This window comes from Tachyglossus aculeatus, chromosome 23 (assembly GCF_015852505.1).
Source record: "Tachyglossus aculeatus isolate mTacAcu1 chromosome 23, mTacAcu1.pri, whole genome shotgun sequence".
NCBI classification, from domain to species: domain Eukaryota; kingdom Metazoa; phylum Chordata; class Mammalia; order Monotremata; family Tachyglossidae; genus Tachyglossus; species Tachyglossus aculeatus.
Window position 1 is genome coordinate 30,800,041 of NC_052088.1, and position 23,000 is coordinate 30,823,040.

The window sequence follows — 23,000 nt, forward strand, 5'->3', positions numbered from 1 at the left end:
GCTCTGCACACAGTAAGTGCCCAATAAATATGATTGAATGAATGAATATTTACTATTTTATTTATTTTGTTAATGAGGTGCATCTAACTTTACTTCTGTTTATTCTGATGACTTGAAACCTGTCCACATGTTTTGTTTTGTTGTCCGTCTCCCATCTCTAGGGACCATCTCTATATGTTGCCAACTTGTACTTCCCAAGCGCTTAGTACAGTGCTCTGCACACAGTAAGCACCCAATAAATACGATTGAATGAAAGAATATTTACTATTTTATTTATTTTGTTAATGAGGTGCATCTAGCTTTACTTCTGTTTATCCTGATGACTTGAAGCCTGTCCACATGTTTTGTTTGGTCGTCTGTCTCCCGCATCTAGACTGTGAGCCCGCTGTTGGGTAGGGACCGTCTCTATATGTTGCCGACTTGTACTTCCCAAGCGCTTAGTACAGTGCTCTGCACACAGTAAGTGCCCAATAAATACGATTGAATGAATGAATATTTACTATTTTATTTATTTTGTTAAGGAGGTGCATCTAGCTTTACTTCTGTTTATCCTGATGACTTGAAACCAGTCCACATGTTTTGTCTGGTTGTCTGTCTCCCCCTTCTAGACTGTGAGCCCGCTGTTGGGTAGGGACCGTCTCTATATGTTGCTGACTTGTACTTCCCAAGCACTTAGTACGGTGCTCTGCACACAGTAAGCACCCAATAAATACGATTGAATGAATGAATATTTACTATTTGATTTATTTTGTTAATGAGGTGCATCTAGCTTTACTTCTATTTATTCTGATGACTTGAAACCCATCCACATGTTTTGTTTTGTTGTCTGTCTCCCGTCTCTAGGGACCGTCTCTATATGCTGCCAACTTGTACTTCCCAAGTGCTTAGTACAGTGCTCTGCACACAGTAAGCGCCCAATAAATACGATTGAATGAATGAATATTTACTATTTGATTTATTTTGTTAATGAGGTGCATCTAGCTTTACTTCTGTTTATTCTGATGACTTGAAACCCGTCCACATGTTTTGTCTGGCCGTCTGTCTCTCCCGTCTAGACTGTGAGCCTGCTGTTGGGTAGGGACCATCTCTATATGTTGCCGACTTGTACTTCCCAAGCGTTTAGTTCAGTGCTCTGCACACAGTAAGCGCTCAATAAATACGATTGAATGAATGCATTTAGAACCCACGACCTCTGACTCCCAAGCCCGGGCTCCTTCCGTTAGAAGCGGTTTTCCCTTGCCTTCTTTCATTCATTCATTCATTCATTCAATCATATTTATTGAGCGCTTACTGTATGCAGAGCACTGTACTAAGCGCTTGGGAAGTACAAGTTGGCAACAGATAGAGACAGTCCCTACCCAACAACGGGCTCACAGTCTAGAAGGGGGAGACAAGCAACAAAACAAAACATGTGGACGGTAAACTCGAATCTCCGCCCTCGACTCTCTCCCATGCGGCCGCTACCCAGCGTAGGTGAATTTTGACTTGTGGCAGGTGGCCTTCCCCTCGCTAGCCACTGCTCAAGCTAGGAAGCCAGCCTTCTCTCTGATCTCCCATCCTCGTGTCTCTCTCCACTTCAATCCATACTTCATGCTGCTGCCCGGATTATCTTTGTCCAGAAACGCTCTGGGCATATTACTCCCCTCCTCAAAAATCTCCAGTGGCTACCAATCAATCTGCGCATCAGGCAGAAACTCCTCACCCTGGGCTTCCAGGCTGTCCATCACCTCGCCCCCTCCTACCTCACCTCCCTTCTCTCCTTCTCCAGCCCAGCCCGCACCCTCCGCTCCTCCACCGCTAATCTCCTCACTGTGACTCGCTCTCGCCTGTCCCGCCGTCGACCCCCGGCCCACGTCATCCCCCGGGCCTGGAATGGCCTCCCTCTGCCCCTCCGCCAAGCTAGCTCTCTTCCTCCCTTCAAGGCCCTGCTGAGAGCTCACCTCCTCCAGGAGGCCTTCCCAGACTGAGCCCCTTCCTTCCTCTCCCCCTCGTCCCCCTCTCCATCCCCCCATCTTACCTCCTTCCCTTCCCCACAGCACCTGTATATATGTATATATGGTTGTACATATTTATTACTCTATTTATTTATTTATTTATTTATTTTACTTGTACATTTCTATCCTATTTTATTTTGTTGGTATGTTTGGTTCTGTTCTCTGTCTCCCCCTTTTAGACTGTGAGCCCACTGTTGGGTAGGGACTATCTCTATGTGTTGCCAATTTGTACTTCCCAAGCGCTTAGTACAGTGCTCTGCACATAGTAAGCGCTCAATAAGTACGATTGATTGATTGAATGGAATGGGTAGGCCTCCGCTTGACTCTTCCTCTCATAGTTGAGACTGGTAGAGGACTGGAAACTCTCCATGCGCCGCCCCGAGAGCCGCTCCTCTTGTGCTAACCTCCCTGTGCCTCGTTGTCGCCTGTCCCGCCGTCGACCCCCGGTCCGCGTCCTACCTCTGGCCTGGAATGCCCTCCCTCCTCAAATTCTAGACTGTGAGCCCACTGTTGGGTAGGGGCCGTCTCTATATGTTGCCAACCTGTACTTCCCAAGTGCTTAGTACAGTGCTCTGCACACAGTAAGCGCTCAATAAATACGATTGAATGAATGAATGAATGAGAGGGGAAGCGCCAGAAGAGATACAAGATAATCAGATTGGATTTTGTTCCTGTCCCACCTGGGGCTCACCGTCTAAGTAGGAGGGAAAACACATATTGAATCCACGTTTTATAAATGAGGAAGCTGAGGCACAGACAAGGGAAGTGACATGGCCAATGTCACACAGGAGGCAAGTTGCAGAGCCAGCCATAGGCCCCTCCGCCCTCCCTCCTTCCCCTCCCCACAGCACCTGTATATCAATCAATCAATCATACAGTTCGTACAGATTTATTACTCTATTTTACTTGTACATATTTAGTATTCTGTTTATTGTGTTAATGATGTGCATCCAGCTTTACTTCTATTTATTCTGATGACTTGACACCTGTCCACATGTTTTGTCTTGTTGTCTATCTCCCCCTTCTAGACTGTGAGCCCATTATTGAGTAAGGACCGACTCTATATGTTGCCGACTTATACTTCCCAAGCGCTTAGTACAGTGCTCTGCACACTGTAAGCGCTCAATAAATATGATTGAGCGAATGAATGAAAGTCCTCTGGCTCTTGGGCCTGTGTTCTTTTCACTGGGCTGTACTGCTTCACTAAAAACAAAACAAAAACAAAAAATTTTATATCCTGAACAACAAGTGGGTGTTCCCGAGGTGTGGTGTGGTGTGGTGTGGTATGAAAGATTCAAAACTGGTCGAGACTGGGGGAGGTGGAGGTAAGGGGCCACTGTTTCTACCACGGCAAAATAATAAATCATAAACCGTGAACAGCATAGCCAGTGAACGGCAGAGAACCATGCACCTTGGTTTTCTAAATTAATCGGGAAATTGTGCCTCATTTCATGTTGCGTACCGGAAAGCGTTTCTTTTGTGCATCGAAAACTGCCACACCTGCTACTGTTTGTGCAGTAGCAGTTTGTGCACTTCTCTGTGCCTCAGTTACCCCATCTGTAAAATAGGGATGAAGACTGCGAGCCCCCCGTGGGACAACCTGATTACCTTGTAACCTCCCCAGTGCTTAGAACAATGCTTTGCACATAGTAAGCGCTTAATAAATGCCATCATTGTTATTATCATCTGTAATTTATTTTGATGTTTGTCTCTCCCACTAGACTGTAGGCTCCTTGTGGGCTAGCATTGCAACCCCCACCCCTTTTGTACTATACTTTCTCAAGCACTTAGCACAAACAAGCTACTGTTTCTGCAGGTGTAAGTTCAGGGACAACCTTGTATCCCCCCCAGTGCTTTGCACATAGTAAGTGCTTAACAAATGCCATCATTATTACTCCAGCGCTTAGAACAGTGCCTTGCACATAGTAAGCGCTTAACAAATCTCATCATTAGTATTATTCAGGATCATCACAGACCTCGCTGAAGATCGAACAAAGCCTTTTATTCTGTGCTAACTGAACAACTCACCGTTTTATCTCCCCCGCCCCCAATTTTTTTTTCCATCTTCAGAACACTGGGTGTTGTTGTTTCTGAATTCGAATGATTTCTTTTCATCTTGTTTCATTCAAATAGCCTGTTACCATATTTCTCTTTTCGATGTTTCATTTTCTTGAGGTTTTTCTTTTTCTTTCTCCTCGTTCAACTTTTTTGTGTATGTGACTATTCATAATTCACCATGTATAGGTGACTGTGGACATACGTAGGTGCAGTCGCATTATATAGCCTGTCAGTTCTCCTATAAAGAATGCTCTTAACCAGGTATTTGGATAAAACGTGACTTTGAACAATCCACCCCTCTCTCCATCTTCAAAACCCACCCAACACTCAACTCCTCCAAGAGGTCGTCCCTCACTGCGTCTTACCCAGAGCTTAGTTCAGTGCCTGGCACATAGTAAGTGCTTAACAAATACCATAATTATTACCAATTCTCCCTCCTTCACCCCCTATACATCTTTCTTTACGTCCCTTAAGCACTTGAATACTCACCGAAGCCCCACTGCCCTTATGTAAATATCCATGCATGCTCTTTCCCCTATCTAGAGAAGCATCCTGGCTAAGTGGAAAAAGAGCCCGGGCTTTGGAGTCAGAAGTCATGGGTTCAAATCCCGGCTCTGCCACTCGTCAGCTGTGTGACTTTGGGCAAGTCACTTCACTTCTCTGGGCCTCAGTTACCCCATCTGTAAAATAGGGATGAAGACTGTGAGCCCCCCATGGGACAACCTGATCACCTTGTAACCTCCCCAGCGCTTAGAACAGTGCTTTGCAAGTAGTAAGCGCTTAATAAATGCCATCATCATTATTATTATCTGTAATTTATTTTGATGTTTGTCTCTCCCACTAGACTGTCAGCTCCTTGTGGACTAGCGTTGCAACCCTCACCTCTTTTGTATTATATTTTCTCAAGCAGTTAGGACAGTGCTCTGCACTCAGTAAGAACTCAATTACCATCGGTTGATTTAATGGAACATTCTTCTTAATAACGCATGTCTCTCGGTATGAAACATTGGTTGATTTAATGGAACATTCTTCTTAATAACACATGTCTCTCGGTATGAAACGTGAAGGAAACACTTGTGAGGATGCATGTGGTTCACGCAGTAAACGCTACTGTAATGCTTTGTGTCACAATGATGGCCTTCAAGAAGAAGAACAAGGCCTTGAAGAAGAAGAAGACTCCCATTTTTTAAAGCTGCCTGCGTACACGTATGTGAAGTTTAGTTATCATCACCCCGCTAGCCGTCAATTAACCAATAGTATTTATGGAGTGCTTACTGAGAGCAGAACGCTACACAGAACACAGTACTAATCAATCAATCAATTAATCATATCGATTGAGCACTTTGTGTGCAGAGCACCGTACTAAGCGCTTGGGAGAGTACAATCTATTAAAGTTGGGGGACACGCGTTCCCTGCCCACAACGACCTTACAGTCCAGAGGGGAATAATAATAATAATGATAATAATGGCATTTATTAAGCGCTTACTGTGTGTAAAGCACACACACAGGAATATGAATAAATAAATTATGAGTTTGTACATCAGCGATGCGCGTACGTACTTGCTGTTGGCAGAGATCACGTGTCTACCAATTGCATTGTATTTTAGACTGTAAGCCCACTGTTGGATAGGGACTGTCTCTATACGTTGCCGACTTCTACTTCCCAAGCGCTTAGTACAGTGCTCTGCACACAGTAAGCGCTCAATAAATACGATTGATTGATTGATTGATTTTCCCAAATGCTTAGCATATAGCTCTGCACACCGAAAGTGCTCAATAAATACATTGACTTTGGAGATACGGGCACATGAAGATAGGCAGATAACTATAATCTGTTTCCAAAGTCATCCCAACATTGTGCAATAAATATGACATTGACATTTGACAGTTGCCATTGTCAATACATTGACACGGTATATTGACAATAAACAAGCAGAAATCCAAAGCTAAGGCCCGAAGAAATCCTAAAATGACCAGAGATTTTCATTAGCTGTAACAATACCTTGCTTTTTATATAGCATATCTAGTTTTCCAAAGTACTTTTACATCAGTTGCCTCAACATCCCTCTCAATAAATCAATCGAGGGTATTGAACATTTACTATGTGTAGAACACTGTGCTAAGTGTCTAGGAAAGTACAATACAATAGTCATTCATTCAGTCGTATTAATTGAGCGTTTACTATGTGCAGAGCACTAAAATAAGCGCTTGAGAAAGTACATTACAGCAATAAAGAGAGACAACCCCTGCCCACAAAGAGCACACAATCTAGAAGGGGGGGAAACAGACATCAATCAATCAATCAATCGTATTTATTGAGCGCTTACTGTGTGCAGAGCACTGAACTAAGCGCTTGGGAAGTACAAGTTGGCAACATATAGAGACAGTCCCTACCCAACATCAGTACAAGTAAACAGGCATCAATATAAATAAATAAAATTACAGATATATACATAAGTGTTGTGGGGTGGGGAGGGTGGGGAAAGTAAAGGGAAAGAGTCAGGGTGACATGGAAGGGAATGGGAGATCATCATCAATCGTATTTATTGAGCGCTTACTGTGTGCAGAGCACTGTACTAAGCGCTTGGGAAGTACAAGTTGGCAACATATAGAGACAGTCCCTACCCAGCAGTGGGCTCACAGTCTAAAAGAGGAATAGTATGGGAAGGCATCTTGGAGGAGATGCCTGTTCAGCAGGGCTTTGAAGGGGGGAGAGTGATTCATTCATTCATTCATTCAATCGTATTTATTGAGCGCTTACTGTGCGCAGAGCACTGTACTAAGCGCTTGGGAAGTCCAAGTTGGCAAATTTGTCCGGTGGATGTGAGGAGGGAGGGCGTTCCAGGCCAGAGGGAGGACGTGGGCCGGGGGTCGATGGCGGGACGGGGGAGATGGAGGTCCAGTGAGAAGGTTAGCACCAGAGGAGCTGAGGGTCCGGACTGGGTTGTAGAAGGAGAGATGGGAGGGAGGGTCGGAGGGGTGATGGAGAGCTTTAAAGTCAATAGTGAGGAGTTTTTGTTTGATACGGAAGTTGATGGGCAACCACCGGAGATTTTTGAGGAGGCGAGTGACATGCCCTGTATATATATATATGTATATATGTATATATATACATATATATATGTATATGTATATATGTATATATGTTTGAACATATTTATTACTCTATTTATTTATTGATTTATTTTACTTGTACATCTCTATTCTATTTATTTTATTTTGTTAGTATGTTTGGTTTTGTTCTCTGTCTCCCCCTTTTAGACTGTGAGCCCACTGTTGGGTAGGGACCGTCTCTATACGTTGCCAATTTGTACTTCCCAAGCGCTTAGTACAGTGCTCTGCGCATAGTAAGCGCTCAGTAAATACGATTGATGATGATGCCCTGAACGATTCTGTAGAAAGATAATCCGAGCAGCGGAGAGAAGTATGGACTGGAGTGGGGAAAGGCAGGAAGCTGGGAGGCCAGGAAGGATGCTGATGCAGTAATCTGGGATTGGATGAGTGATTGTAGTAGTGTGGTAGTGGTTTGGATGGAGAATAATAATAATAATGGTGGTATTTGTTAAGCACTTACTATGTGCAAAGCAGTTTTCTAAGCGCTGGGGGGATACAAGGTGATCAGCTTGTCCCACGTGGGGCTCACAATCTTAATCCCCATTTTACAGATGAGGGAACTGAGGCCCAGAGAAGTGAAGAGACTTGCCCAAAGTCACAGCTGAAAGTTGGCGGAGCCGGGATTTGAACCCATGACCTTTGACTCCAAAGCCCGGGCTCTTTCCACTGAGCTACGCTGAAAGGGAGGATATTAGCCACACTGTGAAAGTGAGACTGACCGGATTCGGTGACGGTTCTGTTGGTTGAATGAGACAGCGGAGTCCAGGATGACACCAAGGTTACAGGCTTGGGGGGCGGGAAGGACGGTTGTGCCGTCTACAGTGACGGGAAAGTTGGGGAGAGGACAGGGTTTGGGAGGGAAGATAAGAAGCTCTGTTTCGGACACGTTAAGCTGGAGGGGGTGGGAGGGCAGCCAAGTAGTGATGTCTTGAAGGCCAGGGGAGATGCGAGACTCCAGAGAGGGAGAGAGATCAGGAGAGGAGATGTAGATTTGGGTGTCATCTGCGTAGAGATGGCGGTCGAAGCCATGGGAGCGAATGAGTTCTCCGAGTAATCACTGCCTAAAAGGAGTTTACAGTCTAGAGGGGAGAGAGCCCTTAATATAAATGAAAAATAAGTGAAATGGCAGAGAATAAGGATATGTACATAAGTGCTGAGGGGGAGGTAACTATCAAGTCACCTCGCTTGAAGCAGAGATAGCCCAGTGGAAGGAGCAAATTAGAGAACCTAGGTTCTAATCCCACTCCGCCGTTTATCTTCTGTGTGACTTAGGACAATTTTCTTAACTGCTCTGTGCCTCAGTTCCCCCATATTATCAATCGTATTTATTGAGCGCTTACTATGTGCAGAGCACTGTACTATGCAAAATGAGACTACATTACCTGTTCTCCCTCCTACTTAGACTGTGAGTCCCAGGTGGGACCGGTTGATCTTGAATCTGCCCCGCCTCCTAGTTCAGTCGTTGGCACATAGTGAGCGCTTAAAAAATACTATTTATTATTATTGTTATTACTATATACTTGAAGAGCACAGACCCAAGTGATGATGATGATGATGATGATGGCATTTGTTAAGCGCATACTATGTGCAAAGCACTGTTCTAAGCGCTGGGAAGGTTACAAGGTGATCGGGTTGTCCCTCGGGGGGATCACAGTCGTAATCCCCATTTTCCAGATGAGGTAACTGAGGCGCAGGGAAGTGAAGTGCTTAGGTGATGCACATGGGAGGGTAGGCAAGGGAAATGAGAGCTTTGTCAGGGAAGACCTTTTGGAGGAGATGTGGTTTTAATAATAATAATGACAATAATAATGATGATGATGGCATTTATTAAGCGCTTACTATGTGCAAAGCACTGTTCTAAGCTCTGGGGAGGTTACGAGGCGATCAGGTTGTCCCACGGGGGGCTCACAGTCTTCATCCCCATTTGACAGATGAGGTAACTGAGGCACAGAGAAGTGAAGTGACTTGCCCAAAGTCACACAGCTGACAAGTGGCAGAGCCAGGATTTGAATCCGTGTCCTCTGACTCCAAAGCCCGGGCTCTTTCCACTGAGCCACACTGCTTCTCGCGCTGATGGGAATCATTTAAGTGCTTACTATGTGCCAGGCACTGTACTAAGTGCTGGGTGGATCCAAGCAAATCAGGTCCTGCACGGGGCTCACAGTCTAAATCTTCCTTTACAGATGAGGTAACTGAGGCACAAAGAAGAGCAGTGACTTGCCCAAGGTCACACAGCCGACAAGTGGCAGAGCCGGGATTAGAACCCATGACTTTGTGACTCCCAGGCAGGCCCGTGCTCTGTCCACTATGCCATGCAGGGGGTATTTTCCCCACTCTACAGATGGAAAAACTGAGGCTCAAGATGAAGTGCGGCTCAGTGGGCAGAGCACAGGCCTGGGAATCAGAAGGAGCTGGGTTCTCATCCCAGGTCTGCACTCGTCTGCTGTGGGACCTTGGGCCAAACGCTTCATTTCTCTGTGCCTCAGTTACCTCATGTGTAAAATGGGGATTAGGACCGTGGGCCCAATGTGGGACGGGGACAGTGCCCAACCTGATCTGCTTGTATCATCATCATCATCATCAATCGTATTTATTGAGCACTTACTGTGTGCAGAGCACTGTACTAAGCGCTTGGGAAGTACAAGTTGGCAACATATAGAGACAGTCCCTACCCAACAGTGGGCTCACAGTCCCAGATGTTTAGAACAGCGATTAACACATAGTAAGCACTTAATAACGTTGTCCTAGTGGATAGAGCGTGGGCCTGGGACTTGGAAGGTCATGGATTCTAATCCTGACTCTGCCACTGTCTGCTGTGTGATCTTGGGCAGGTCACTTTACTTCTCTGGGCCTCAGTGACCTCATCTGTAAAACGGGGATTTAGACTGTCCCGCCGTCGAGCCCCGGCCCACGTCCTTTCCCTGGCCTGGAATGCCCTCCCTCCCCACATCTGCCAAGCTAGCTCTCTTCCTCCATTTAAAGCCCTATTGAGAGCTCACCTCCTCCAGGAGGCCTTCCCAGACTGAGCCCCCTTTCTCCTCCCCACCTCCCCTCCTCCCTTCCTCCCCATCCCTCCGCACAGATATATTTGCTCAGATTTATTCCTCCACTTATTACCTGTATATATTTACTATTTATTTTGTTAATGATGTGCATATAGCTTTAATTCTATTTGTTCTGATGATTTTGACACCTGTCTTCATGGTTTTTTTGGTTGTCTGTCTCATTCATTCATTCATTCAATCGCATTTATTGAGCGCTTACTGTGTGCAGAGCACTGGACTAAGCGCTTGGGAAGTACAGAGACGGTCCCTACCCAACGGCGGGTCTCCCCCTTCTAGACTGTGAGGCCATTGTGGGCAGGGATTCTCTCAGTTTATTGCTGATTTGTACTTTCTAAGTGCTTAGCCCGGTGCTCTGCACCCAGTAAGCATTCAATAAATACGACTGAATGAAGGAATGAGTGATGCCTGTTGACTTGTTTTGATATCTGTCTCGTCCTTCAAGACTGCGAGCCCGTTGTGGGCAGGGATCCTCTCTCTTTATTGACAAAATGTACTGTCTAAGCGCTTAGGCCAATGCTTGGCACCCAGTAAGCGCTCAATAAATACGACTGAATGAACGAATGAGTAATGCCTGTTGACTTGTTTTGATGTGTCTCATCCTTCTAGACTGTGAGCCTGTTGTGGGCAGGGATTCTCTCAGTTTATTGCCGATTTGTACTTTCTAAGCGCTTAGTCCAGTGCTCTACACCCAGTTAGCGCTCAATAAATACGATTGAATGAAGGAATGAGTGATGCCTGTTGACTGGTTTGGATGTCTGCCTCGTCCTTCTAGACTGTGAGCCCGTTGTGGGCAGGGATCCTCTCAGTTTATTGCCGATTTGTACTTTCTAAGTGCTTAGTCCAGTGCTCTGAACCCAGTAAGCGCTCAATAAATACAACTGAATGAAGGAATGAGTGATGCCTGTTGACTTGTTCATTCATTCATTCATTCACTCAATTATATTTATTGAGTTTTGGTGTCTGTCTTTGGTGTGTGAATGAAGGAATGAGCGATGCCTGTTGACTTGTTTGGATGTCTGCCTCGTCCTTCTAGATGGTGAGCCCGCTGTGGGCAGGGATCCTCTCTATTTATTGCCGATTTGTACTTTCTAAGCGCTTAGTCCAGTGCTCTGCACCCAGTAAGCGCTCAGTAAATACGATTGAATGAAGGAATGAGTGATGCCTGTTGACTTGTTCATTCATTCACTCAATCGTATTTATTGAGTTTTGGTGTCTGTCTTTAGTGTCTGAATGAAGGAATGAGTGATGCCTGTTGAATTGTTTGGATGTCTGTCTCATCCTTCTAGACTGTGAGCCTGTTGTGGGCAGGGATCCTCTCTCTTTATTGCTGATTTGTACTGTCTAAGCGCTTAGTCCAGTGCTCTGCACCCAGTAAGTGCTCAATAAGTACGACTGAATGAAGGAATGAGTGATGCCTGTTGACTTGTTCATTCATTCATTCACTCAATCATATTTATTGAGTTTTGGTGTCTGAATGAAGGAATGAGTGATGCCTGTTGACTTGTTCATTCATTCATTCACTCAATCGTATTTATTGAGTTTTGGTGTCTGTCTTTGGTGTCTGAATGAAGGAGTGAGCGATGCCTGTTGACTTGTTTGGATGTCTGTCTCGTCCTTCTAGACTGTGAGCCCATTGCGGGCAGGGATCCTCTCTTTTTATGGCCGATTTGTACTGTCTAAGCGCTTAGTCCAGTGCTCTGCACCCAGTAAGCGCTCAATAAATACGACTGAATGAAGGAATGAGTGATGCCTGTTGACTTGTTCATTCATTCGTTCACTCAATCATATTTATTGAGCTTTGGTGTCTGAATGAAGGAATGAGTGATGCCTATTGACTTGTTCATTCATTCATTCACTCAATCGTATTTATTGAGTTTTGGTGTCTGAATGAAGGAATGAGTGATGCCTGTTGACTTGTTCATTCATTCATTCACTCAATCGTATTTATTGAGTTTTGGTGTCTGAATGAAGGAATGAGTGATGCCTGTTGACTTGTTTGGATGTCCGTCTCATCCTTCTAGACCGTGAGCCCATTGTGGGCAGAGATCCTCTCCCTTTATTGCCAATTTGTACTGTCTAAGCGCTTAGTCCAGTGCTCTGCACCCAGTAATCAATCAATCAATCAATCGTATTTATTGAGCGCTTCCTGTGTGCAGAGCACTGTACTAAGCGCTTGGGAAGTACAAGTTGGCAACACATAGAGACAGTCCCTACCCAACAGCGGGCTCACAGTCTAGAAGGGGGAGACAGAGAAACACTCAATAAATATGACTGAATGAAGGAATGAGTGATGCCTGTTGACTTGTTCATTCATTCACTCAATCATATTTTTTGAGTTTTGGTGTCTGTCTTTGGTGTCTGAATGAAGGAATGAGCGATGCCTGTCAACATGTTTGGATGTCTGCCTCGTCCTTCTAGACCGTGAGCCCGTTGTGGGCAGGGATCCTTTCAGTTTATGCCGATTTGTACTTTCTAAGCGCTTAGTCCAGTGCTCTGCACCCAGTAAGCGCTCAGTAAATACGATTGAATGAAGGAATGAGCGATGCCTGTTGACTTGTTTGGATGTCTGCCTCGTCCTTCTAGACGGTGAGCCCGTTGTGGGCAGGGATCCTCTCTGTTTATTAACGATTTGTACTTTCTAAGCGCTTAGACCAGTGCTCTGCACCCAGTAAGTGCTCAGTAAATACGATTGAATGAAGGAATGAGTGTTGCCTGTTGACTTGTTCATTCATTCATTCACTCAATCGTATTTATTGAGTTTTGGTGTCTGAATGAATGAGTGATGCCTGTTGACTTGTTCATTCATTCATTCACTCAATCATATTGAGTTTTGGTGTCTGAATGAAGGAATGAGTGATGCCTGTTGACTTGTTCATTCATTCATTCACTCAGTCGTATTTATTGAGTTTTGGTGTCTGAATGAAGGAATGAGTGATGCCTGTTGACTTGTTTGGATGTCTGTCTCATCCTTCTAGACTGTGAGCCCATTGTGGGCAGAGATTCTCTCTCTTTATTGCCAATTTGTACTGTCTAAGCACTTAGTCCAGTGCTCTGCACCCAGTAAGCGCTCAATAAATATGACTGAATGAAGGAATGAGTGATGCCTGTTGACTTGTTCATTCATTCATTCACTCAATCGTATTTATTGGGTTTTGGTGTCTGAATGAAGGAATGAGTGATGCTTGTTGACATGTTTTGATGTCTGTCTCGTCCTTCTAGACGGTGAGCCCGTTGTGGGCAGGGCTCCTCTCTGTTTGTTGCCGATTTGTACTTTCTAAACGCTTAGTCCAGTGCTCTGCACCCAGTAAGCGCTCAGTAAATATGACTGAATGAAGGAATGAGTGATGCCTGTTGACTTGTTCATTCATTCATTCACTCAATCGTATTTATTGAGTTTTGGTGTCTGTCTTTGGTGTCTGAATGAAGGAATGAGTGATGCCTGTTGACATGTTTGGATGTCTGCCTCGTCCTTCTAGGCCATGAGCCCGTTGTGGGCAGGGATCCTCTCAGTTTATTAACGATTTGTACTTTCTAAGCGCTTAGTCCAGTGCTCTGCACCCAGTAAGCGCTCAATAAATATGACTGACTGAATGAATGAGTGATGCCTGTTGACTTGTTTTGATGTCTGTCTCGTCCTTCTAGACTGTGAGCCCACTGTGGGCATGGATTCTCTCTGTTCATTGACGATCTGTACTTTTTAAGTGCTTAGTCCAGTGCTCTGCACACAGTAAGAGCTCAATAAATAAGATTGAATGAAGGAATGAGTGATGCCTGTTGACTTGTTCATTCATTCATTCATTCATTTAATCGTATTTATTGAGTTTTGGTGTCTGTGTTTGGTGTCTGAATGAAGGAATGAGTGATGCCTGTTGACTTGTTGTGATGTCTGTCTCGTCCTTCTAGACTCTGAGCCTTCCTTCCTCTCCCCCTCGTCCCCCTCTCCATCCCATCTTACCTCCTTCCCTTCCCCGCAGCACCTGTATATATGTATATATGCTTGTACATATTTATTACTCTATTTATTTATTTTACATGTACATATCTATTTATTTACTTTATTTGTTTAGTATGTTTGGTTTTGTTCTCTGTGTCCCCCTTCTAGACTGTGAGCCCGCTGTTGGGTAGGGACTGTCTCTATGTGTTGCCGACTTGTACTTCCCAAGCGCTTAGTACAGTGCTCTGCACACAGTAAGCGCTCAATAAATACGACTGATTGATTAGTCCAGTGCTCTGCGCCCAGTAAGCGCTCAGTAAATACGACTGAACTTGTACTGTTGCCAACTTGTACTTCCCAAGCGCTTAGTCCAGTGCTCTGCACACAGTAAACCGCTCAATAAATATGTTTGATTGATTGATTGATTGATTGATTGATTGATTGATGGAATGAAGGGGAGGTGGGATGAGGTGATGGCGGCCCAGGCCGCAGAAGGGCGTTCCCTCAGGCTGGAGCCGCGCCACTTCCGGCCTCCGGCTCGGGGCCGCGGCGCCCCAGCGCGCATGCGCGGCGCCCCGGCACGCATGCGCGGCGCGCTCCCGGTCCTCCGTCGACTCTCCCCGCCCCGCCGGTGACGTCACGGGGCCCCGGAGATGCGCGGACTTCCGGTGCTCGCGCCGGTCCCTTCCCCGCTCCGTGCCCGCGGCCATGCGGGGCTGGCACCGCCGCCCCCTCCTCCATGTCGTCGTTTTCGTCGGCCTCCTGCCCCCGCTGCTGCTGCTCCTGCCGCCGGGGCCGGGCCTGGCCCTCGCCCCCCCGGCCGCCCCGTCCTCCCCGCCGCCCGCCCCGGACACCGCCGCCGGGGAGCCCGCCAGGGTTGGCAACGGCACGGCGGCGGCGGCGGCGGCGGCGGCGGCAGCCGGGGAGGGCCTGGCGGTGGCCCCCAAGCCGGGAGACAAGCCGATGACCCAGCGAGCCCTGTCCGTGCTGATGGCCGTCAGCGCCGCCGTGCTCGTCTACTTCGTCATCCGCACCGTCCGGTGAGCCCCCGCCGACCTCCCGCGCGCGGGCTGGCCGCAGCGCTTAGGGCAGCGCCGGCCGACCGCACCGCAGTTGGCCGAGGGGCCCGGGAGCATCCTGGGCGGGCCGTTGCCCCGGCAACGCGCCGCCGGCGCTGATTGGCTGGGAGCGTCCTGGGCAGGCCGCTGCCCCGGCAACGCGCCGCCGGCGCTGATTGGCTGGGAACGTCCTGGGCGGGTCGTTGCCCCGGCAACGCGCTGCCGGTGCTGATTGGCTGGGGTCTCCTGCTCCGCCTCGTCCCCCGCCTGGATCCACGCCGCGCTCCATCATCATCATCAATAGTATTTATTGAGCGCTGACTGTGTGCAGAGCACTGTACTAAGCGCTTGGGAAGTACAAGTTGGCAACATACAAAGACAGTCCCTACCCAACAGAGGGCTCACAGTCTAAAACAGAGAGACAGACAGAGAACAAAACCAAACATACTAACAAAATAAAATAAATAGAATAGATATGGACAAGTAAAATAAATAAATAGAGTAATAAATCTGTACAAACATATATACATATATACAGGTGTTGTGGGGAAGGGATGGAGGCAAGATGGGGTGGAGAGGGGGACGAGGGGAAGAGGAAGGAAGGGGCTCAGTCTGGGAAGGCCTCCTGGGGGAGGTGAGCGCTCAGTAGGGCCTTGAAGGGAGGAAGAGAGCTAGCTTGGCGGGTGGGCAGAGGGAGGGCATTCCAGGCCCGGGGGATGACGTGGGCCGGGGGTCGATGGTGGGACAGGCGAGAACGAGGTACGGTGAGGAGATTACCACCTCCTCCTTCCATGCAGTAAACTCGAGTCTCTGCCCTCAATTCATTCATTCAATCCTATTTATTGAGCGCTTACTGTGTGCAGAGCACCGTACTAAGCGCTTGGGAAGTACAAGTTGGCAACATATAGAGACTGTCCCTACCCAACAACGGGCTCACGGTCTCGATTGCCCAGCACAGGGGAGTTTTGACTTGTGTAGCAGATTGTCTTTCACTTGCTACCCACTGGCCAAGCTAGGAACGGAATGGGTAGGTCTCTACTTGATTCTCCCTCCCATAGTCCAGACTGGTAGAGGACTGGAAACTCTCCAGGTGTGACCCTGAGAGGGGCAAAGGCTGAGGTAGATACAAGATAAGATGGACACAGTCCATATCCCACAGCTTTAATCCCCATTTTACAGATGAGGTAACTGAGGCACAGAGCCCTTAAGTGACTTGGCGAGGGACACACAGCAGACAAATGGTGGAGCCAGAATTCGAACCCAGGTCCTTCTGACTCCGCGGCCCGTGCTCTGGCCGTTAGGTCTTCTTACTGGACCATGCCACTTCTTGGTAGTTAAATTAGTTGTGCTGAAGAGCCTAGTCTTGGGCGATCACAGTGTCAATGTTTGCAGTTTCCGGTGAATACCGTGCCTTCGATTAATAAATAATTTTGCTCTTATTTATTTAATGATCTTTTATTATCGGTGCACTGCCTTTTCATCATGGAAACTACCAAAGTGTCCACTGTTATGGGTTTTATTGTGTTGGTCAGTGTTTGGGTCTTGGGAACACAGTACTGCACTTTACATAATTTCCTATGTAGTTTGTTTCTGCTCTTTTGCTTTGCATTCTATTTTAATGGAATTAAGAGCTGTAACTGCTGTTTTTCAGTAAAAAAAAAAAGGAGAAAGCCAGATGTAAAAAAAACCATTAGCACTCATGTTCATATTGTACTTCCCAGGCGCTTAGTACAGTGCTCTGCACACAGTAAGCGCTCAATAAATACGACTGAATGAATGTGTGAATGAATTTCTCCTCCTCCTTTCATTGCCCCTTTCTCTCCTTTCCACATGTTTTGTCTTGTTGTCTGTCTCCCCCCTTCTAGACTGTGAGCCCGTTGTTGGGTAGGGACTGTCTCTATTTGTTGCCAACTTGTACTTCCCAAGCGCTTAGTACAGTGCTCTGCACACAGTAAGCGCTCAATAAATGCAATTGAATGAATGAATTAGCGGCAGAGGAGCGGAGGGTGCGGGGTGGGCTGTAGAAGGAGAGAAGGGAGGTGAGGTAGGAGGGGGCGAAGTGATGGACAGCCTTGAAGCCCAGGGTGAGGAGTTTCTGCCTGGTGTGCAGATTGATTGGTAGCCACTGGAGATTTTTGATGAGGGGAGTAACATGCCCAGAGCGTTTCTGGACAAAGACAATCCGGGCAGCCGCATGAAGTATAGATTGAAGTGGGGAGAGACACGAGGATGGGAGATCAGAGAGAAGGCTGATGCAGTAGTCCAGACGGGATAGGATGAGAGCTTGAAAGAGCAGGGTAGCGGTTTTGATGGAGAGGAAAGGGCGGATCTTGGAAACATTGCGGAGCTGAGACCGGCAGGTTTTGGTGACGGCTTGGATGTGAGGGGTGAATGACAGAGCCGAGTCCAGGAAGACACCAAGGTTGCGGGCTTGTGAGACGGGAAGGATGGTAGTGCCCGTCAACAGAGATGGGAAAGTCAGGGAGAGGGCAAGGTTTGGGAGGGAAGACAAGGAGTTCAGTCTTGGACATGTAACAAGTCTTGGATCACCTTATATCCCCCCCAGCGCTTAGAATGGCGCTTGGCACATAGTAAACACTTAACAAATACCATCATTATTATTACGATCATTATTCATTCAGTCGTATTTATTGAGCTCCATCCCTTCATTCATTCATTCATTCATTCATTCATTCCCTCGTATTTTGGGGGCACTTACTGTGTGCAGAACACAGTACTAAGCTCTTGGGAAGTACAAGTTGGCAACATCTAGAGACGGTCCCTACCCAACAACGGGCTCACAGTCTAGAAGGGGGAGACAGACAACAAAACAGAACATGGAGACAGGTGTCAAAATCGTCAGAACAAATAGAACTAAAGCTAGATGCACAGTCTTCCGCAGTGCTTAGAACAGTGCTTGGCACATAGTAAGCGCTTAGCAAATACCAGCAATATTATTATTGTTACAGAGGAGACTGTGAGCCCGTTGTTGGGTAGGGACTGTCTCTATGTGTTGCCGATTTGTACTTCCCCAGCACTTAGTCCAGTGCTCTGCACACAGTAAGTGCTCAATAAATACGATTGAATGGGAGATGACACCCCACCAATAACCAGACACATTGTTATTGTCATCCAACAGACAGGTGACAGACCTGGGATTCGAATCCAGGTCTTTCTGATGCCTAGGCCCGTGCTGCGTCCATGCTGCTTTTCACGCTGCCGTTCTGCCCTTATCCCCTACTGAAAAGCGAAGATCGCTACTCCAGGGTCAGCGTGTTGCCGGTCCTTAATGATAATAATTGTGTTATGCGTTTACTATTTGCCAAGCACTGGAGTAGATATACAGGATCATCGGGTCTCACATGGGGGCTCACAGACTAAGTAGGGGGGAGAACAGGCATTCGGTGTCCATTTTGCACAAGGGAACTAAGGCAAAGAGAAGTAAAGCTACTTGCCCAAGGTCACACAGGCAGGTGGTGGAGCAGCCAGGACTAGAACTCAAGTCTTCTAACTCCCAGTCCCGTGCTCTTTCCACTAAGCCACTTTGCTTCTGATCCCTTCTGGTTGGGATGGTAGTCAAGGATGCGGTTCTTGTTAAAAAAAAAATAAAAGCCAGCCCTAAACACTTGCCCAAGCCTTCTCCAAAGATCAAGGACAAGTTGCTAGAAACGTTGGCCTCAACTTCCCCTCACGATTGTAAGCTTGTGAGCAGGGAATGTGTCTCCTCTATTGTTGCGTTGTACTTTCCCAAGCACTTAGTACAGCATGCTGCATGCAGTAAGCACTCAATAAATAGGACCGATTGATAAGCAAGGTTAGAAGTGTCTTCCTGTTAATAGCCATCCCGTGCTATACAACAATCCAATCCTAGAAGCTGCAGTTTAACTGCTTGCATTTCGGGTATTGCTTCTCACCTGTTGCTTTCCTACATGAAGAGTTTAAAAAAGTTCATATTCAGACTCCAATTTGCACCAACCTCAGAGTTGGGGTCTCTGAGACGTAAAGTAATAATTCCCAAGTGTTCCGCCGCAGTCATGACTGCAAACGCGCGTGTGCTAAGTAGGGAATCGTTTGAACAGCAGGAAAAGCTACATGCATGTTTCTCCTAATGTGTTTTTTGTTCAGACACATTCCCTGCCCGCAACAAGGTTGCAGTCTGGAGGATGAGCTTGCAGGCTAGAGTTTAGGACAGTGCTCTGCCCACAGGAAGCCCTCCATAAATACTATTGATCGACTGATCCATAGGTAATATGAGTGGCTGTGAGTCCTCACAATCTCACATTGTGGCTTAGTGGATAGAAAATGAGCTTGGAAGCCATATGGACCTGGATTCTAATCCTGGCTCTGCCAAGTGTCTTCAAGTCACTGCTTCACTGGGCCTCAGTTACCTCATCTGTAAAATGGAGATTGAGACTGTGAGCCCCATGTGGGACGGGGACCGTGCCCAACCCGATCAACTCGTATCTACCCCGGTGTTTAGAACAGTGCTTGGCACAGAGTGAGCACTTAAAAAGTACTATTTTGTAGTGCAGAAGGACTTTGGTGGCAGTTGGGGTGACAAAGACACCCGCTGATGAGGGCAGATGGTTTCCTATTTCCAATTCTGGGCTAAGGCTTGGTGTGGAGGGAGAGGGGGTGGCCGGAAAATGGAACCCTAATATTCCTCCCTCCTTTCACCCCAGTCCCTTCACTCACCCCCAAGTTCGGCTCAGAGCCTGAGGCCGCAGGGACACTGCGCGATCTGTCATTTATCCTCTCATCTGTCTCCCCCGGTAGACTGCGAGCTCCTTGTGGACAGCGATCGTGTCTAATAATAATGATGGCATTTATTAAGCGCTTACTATGTGCAAAGCACTGTTCTCTACCAACTAGGGAAGTGTACTCTCCCCAAGGCTTAGTACAGCAGCCTGCACACGGTAAGCGGTGTGACCGAGTGGAAAGAGCGCACACCTGGCTTCTAATCCTGACTCTGCCACTCATCTGCTGTGTGACCTTGGACAAGTCACTTCATTTCTCAGTGGCTCTGTTCCCTCATTTGTAAAGTGGGGATTAAGACTGTGAGCTTTATATGGGACAGGGACTATGTCCGACCCAATTAGCTTGTATGTACCCCAGCGCTTAGTACAGTGCCTGGCACATAGTAAGTGTTTAAAAAAGACTACTAAAAAAAAAGAGCTCAGTAAATACCATGTCTCCCCGGACTTTGGCTCATGGTAATCTGCTTGGAATATACGGCAGAAGCGAAACGGGGGCTGCGCACCCCCTTTTTCTTGCCATCCGAATTTGAATATGAAAGAGTCGTGGGATCCCGATCCAAGCAAAGAGGGCCACAAGCCAAGTAGAAGCCCTTAGCGCATAGTAAGCGTTTAGTACAGTGCTTTGCACACCCTAAGCACTCAATAAATATGATTGATTAAACCTAATAATAATAATAATGATGATGGCATTTGTTAAGCGCTTACTATGTGCAAAGCACTGTTCTAAGCGCTGGGGGGATACAAGGTGATCAGGTTGTCCCACGTGGGGCTCACAGTTTTAATCCCCACTTTACAGATGAGGGAACTGAGGCTCAGAGAAGTTAAGTGACTTGCCCAAGGTCACACAGCAGACGTGGCAGAGCCAGGATTCGAACCCATGACCTCTGACTCCAAAGCCTGCGCTCTTTCCACTGAGCTACGCTGCTTCTCAATGCATTTTGTCCACCCGTTGTTAGAGCGATTTAAGGAATGTACACTTACTTTTTATCCATCAAGCAGCAGAAAGACTCATCAGAGAGCTGGAAATCACCGGTTTCTGATTTCTACTAAAATATTTTGAGTTTTTCCAAAGGCTTTCCCCATTTCTTAGAAGAGCAAAGTCCTTCATTTAACGGGAAACTAGCGTCCAGTCGGCAGGGCTGAAAGAAAACTCAGGGTTGAGTCGAGCTGCTCTCCTAGCGTGGCGTGGTATGAGAAGCAGAGCGACGAGAAACAGAGGAGTAACGAGGGAAGGTACCAAAGTCAAACAAATAAAACACAGATGCGGAAGAGGCAGAGGGGCGGTCGTTTTCCGTAATTGGTGAGGAGAACCCAAACTTGTCGATGTCCGTACTAACTCTTGCTGTGAATTTCATTCTCTGTTTATTTGCAACCTGCGATAAATGCTAAAACGTATTTGCACTCCATTTCTTCCCTCCCAAAACACGATAAATTAATCATTCAAAATTCATCTTTGATATCCAAAACAGAACTCCTTATCGTCCTACCCAAACCCTTTCCGTCCTCCCCGTGACTTTCCCATCACTTGTAGACGGCACCGCTGTCCTCCCTGCCTCGCGAGCCCGTAACCTGGGCGTTATCCTCTAGACCATAAGCTCGTTGTGGGCAGGCAGTGTGGCTCCTAACTCTGTTCTGTCCTACTCTTCTGAGAGCTTAATATCTCATAGGTGCAACCTTGACAACATCCCTAAAATCTGGCCTATCAACTCTGTTACAAATAGTACTCTCTCCAGTACTTAGTACAGTGCTCTACGCACAGGAAGCGCTCAGTAAATATGATCGATGGATTATTAGGCATTGCAGGATGGGTTCAGCCTACTTAACTGCATTGTACTTCATGGATTCAATTTCAAATGGACTTTCTGAGTAATTATGTAGAATATCTACATTGGTGCTTTAGTTCCGTGTTCTTTTTCTTTGGCTTTTTTTTTTTTTTGGATTATGAAATTGGGCTTTTTTGGAGGGATAATTTGAGGTGATTGACTATTTTTAAGGAGGGATTTTTGTTTCTGTATTATGTTTCTGCAGCCAGATGATTCTGGCATATCAACTCTGTTACAGTACTCTCCCCAGCACTTAGTACAGTGCTCTACGCACAGGAAGCGCTCAATAAATATGATCGATGGATTATTAGGCATTGCAGGATGGGTTCAGCCTACTTAACTGCATTGTACTTCATGGATTCAATTTCAAATGGACTTTCTGAGTAATTATGTAGAATATCTACATTGGTGCTTTAGTTCCGTGTTCTTTTTCTTTGGCTTTTTTTTTTTTTTGGATTATGAAATTGGGCTTTTTTGGAGGGATAATTTGAGGTGATTGACTATTTTTAAGGAGGGATTTTTGTTTCTGTATTATGTTTCTGCAGCCAGATGATTCTGGCATATCAACTCTGTTACAGTACTCTCCCCAGCACTTAGTACAGTGCTCTACGCACAGGAAGCGCTCAATAAATATGATCGATGGATTATTAGGCATTTCAGGATGGGTTCAGCCTACTTACCTACATTGTGCTTCATGGATTCAATTTCAAATGGACTTTCTGAGTAATTATGTAGAATATCTACATTGGTGCTTTAGTTCCGTGTTCTTTTTCTTTGACTTTTTTTTTTTTTTTGGATTATGAAATTGGGCTTTTTTGGAGGGATAATTTGAGGTGATTGACTATTTTTAAGGAGGGATTTTTGTTTCTGTATTATGTTTCTGCAGCCAAATGATTCTGGCATATCAACTCTGTTACAGTACTCTCCCCAGCACTTAGTACAGTGCTCTACGCACAGGAAGCGCTCAATAAATATGATCGATGGATTATTAGGCATTGCAGGATGGGTTCAGCCTACTTACCTACATTGTGCTTCATGGATTCAATTTCAAATGGACTTTCTGAGTAATTATGTAGAATATCTACATTGGTGCTTTAGTTCCGTGTTCTTTTTCTTTGACTTTTTTTTTTTTGGATTATGAAATTGGGCTTTTTTGGAGGGATAATTTGAGGTGATTGACTATTTTTAAGGAGGGA

The 23,000-nt window shown here is 46.3% G+C and overlaps 1 protein-coding gene across 1 annotated transcript in view; it reads left to right on the top strand.

Moving 5' to 3' along the window:
* Positions 1–14,997: 14,997 nt before the first annotated feature.
* Positions 14,998–23,000, top strand: part of FAM174A (family with sequence similarity 174 member A) — a gene marked incomplete at its 5' end in the record, with an annotated part of 51,606 nt that continues 43,603 nt past the window's right edge. Inside the window, one exon of the mRNA XM_038765569.1 lies at positions 14,998–15,206. Within this exon, the coding sequence (XP_038621497.1) occupies positions 14,998–15,206 (209 nt within the window). The remainder of the gene's footprint in view (positions 15,207–23,000) is intronic.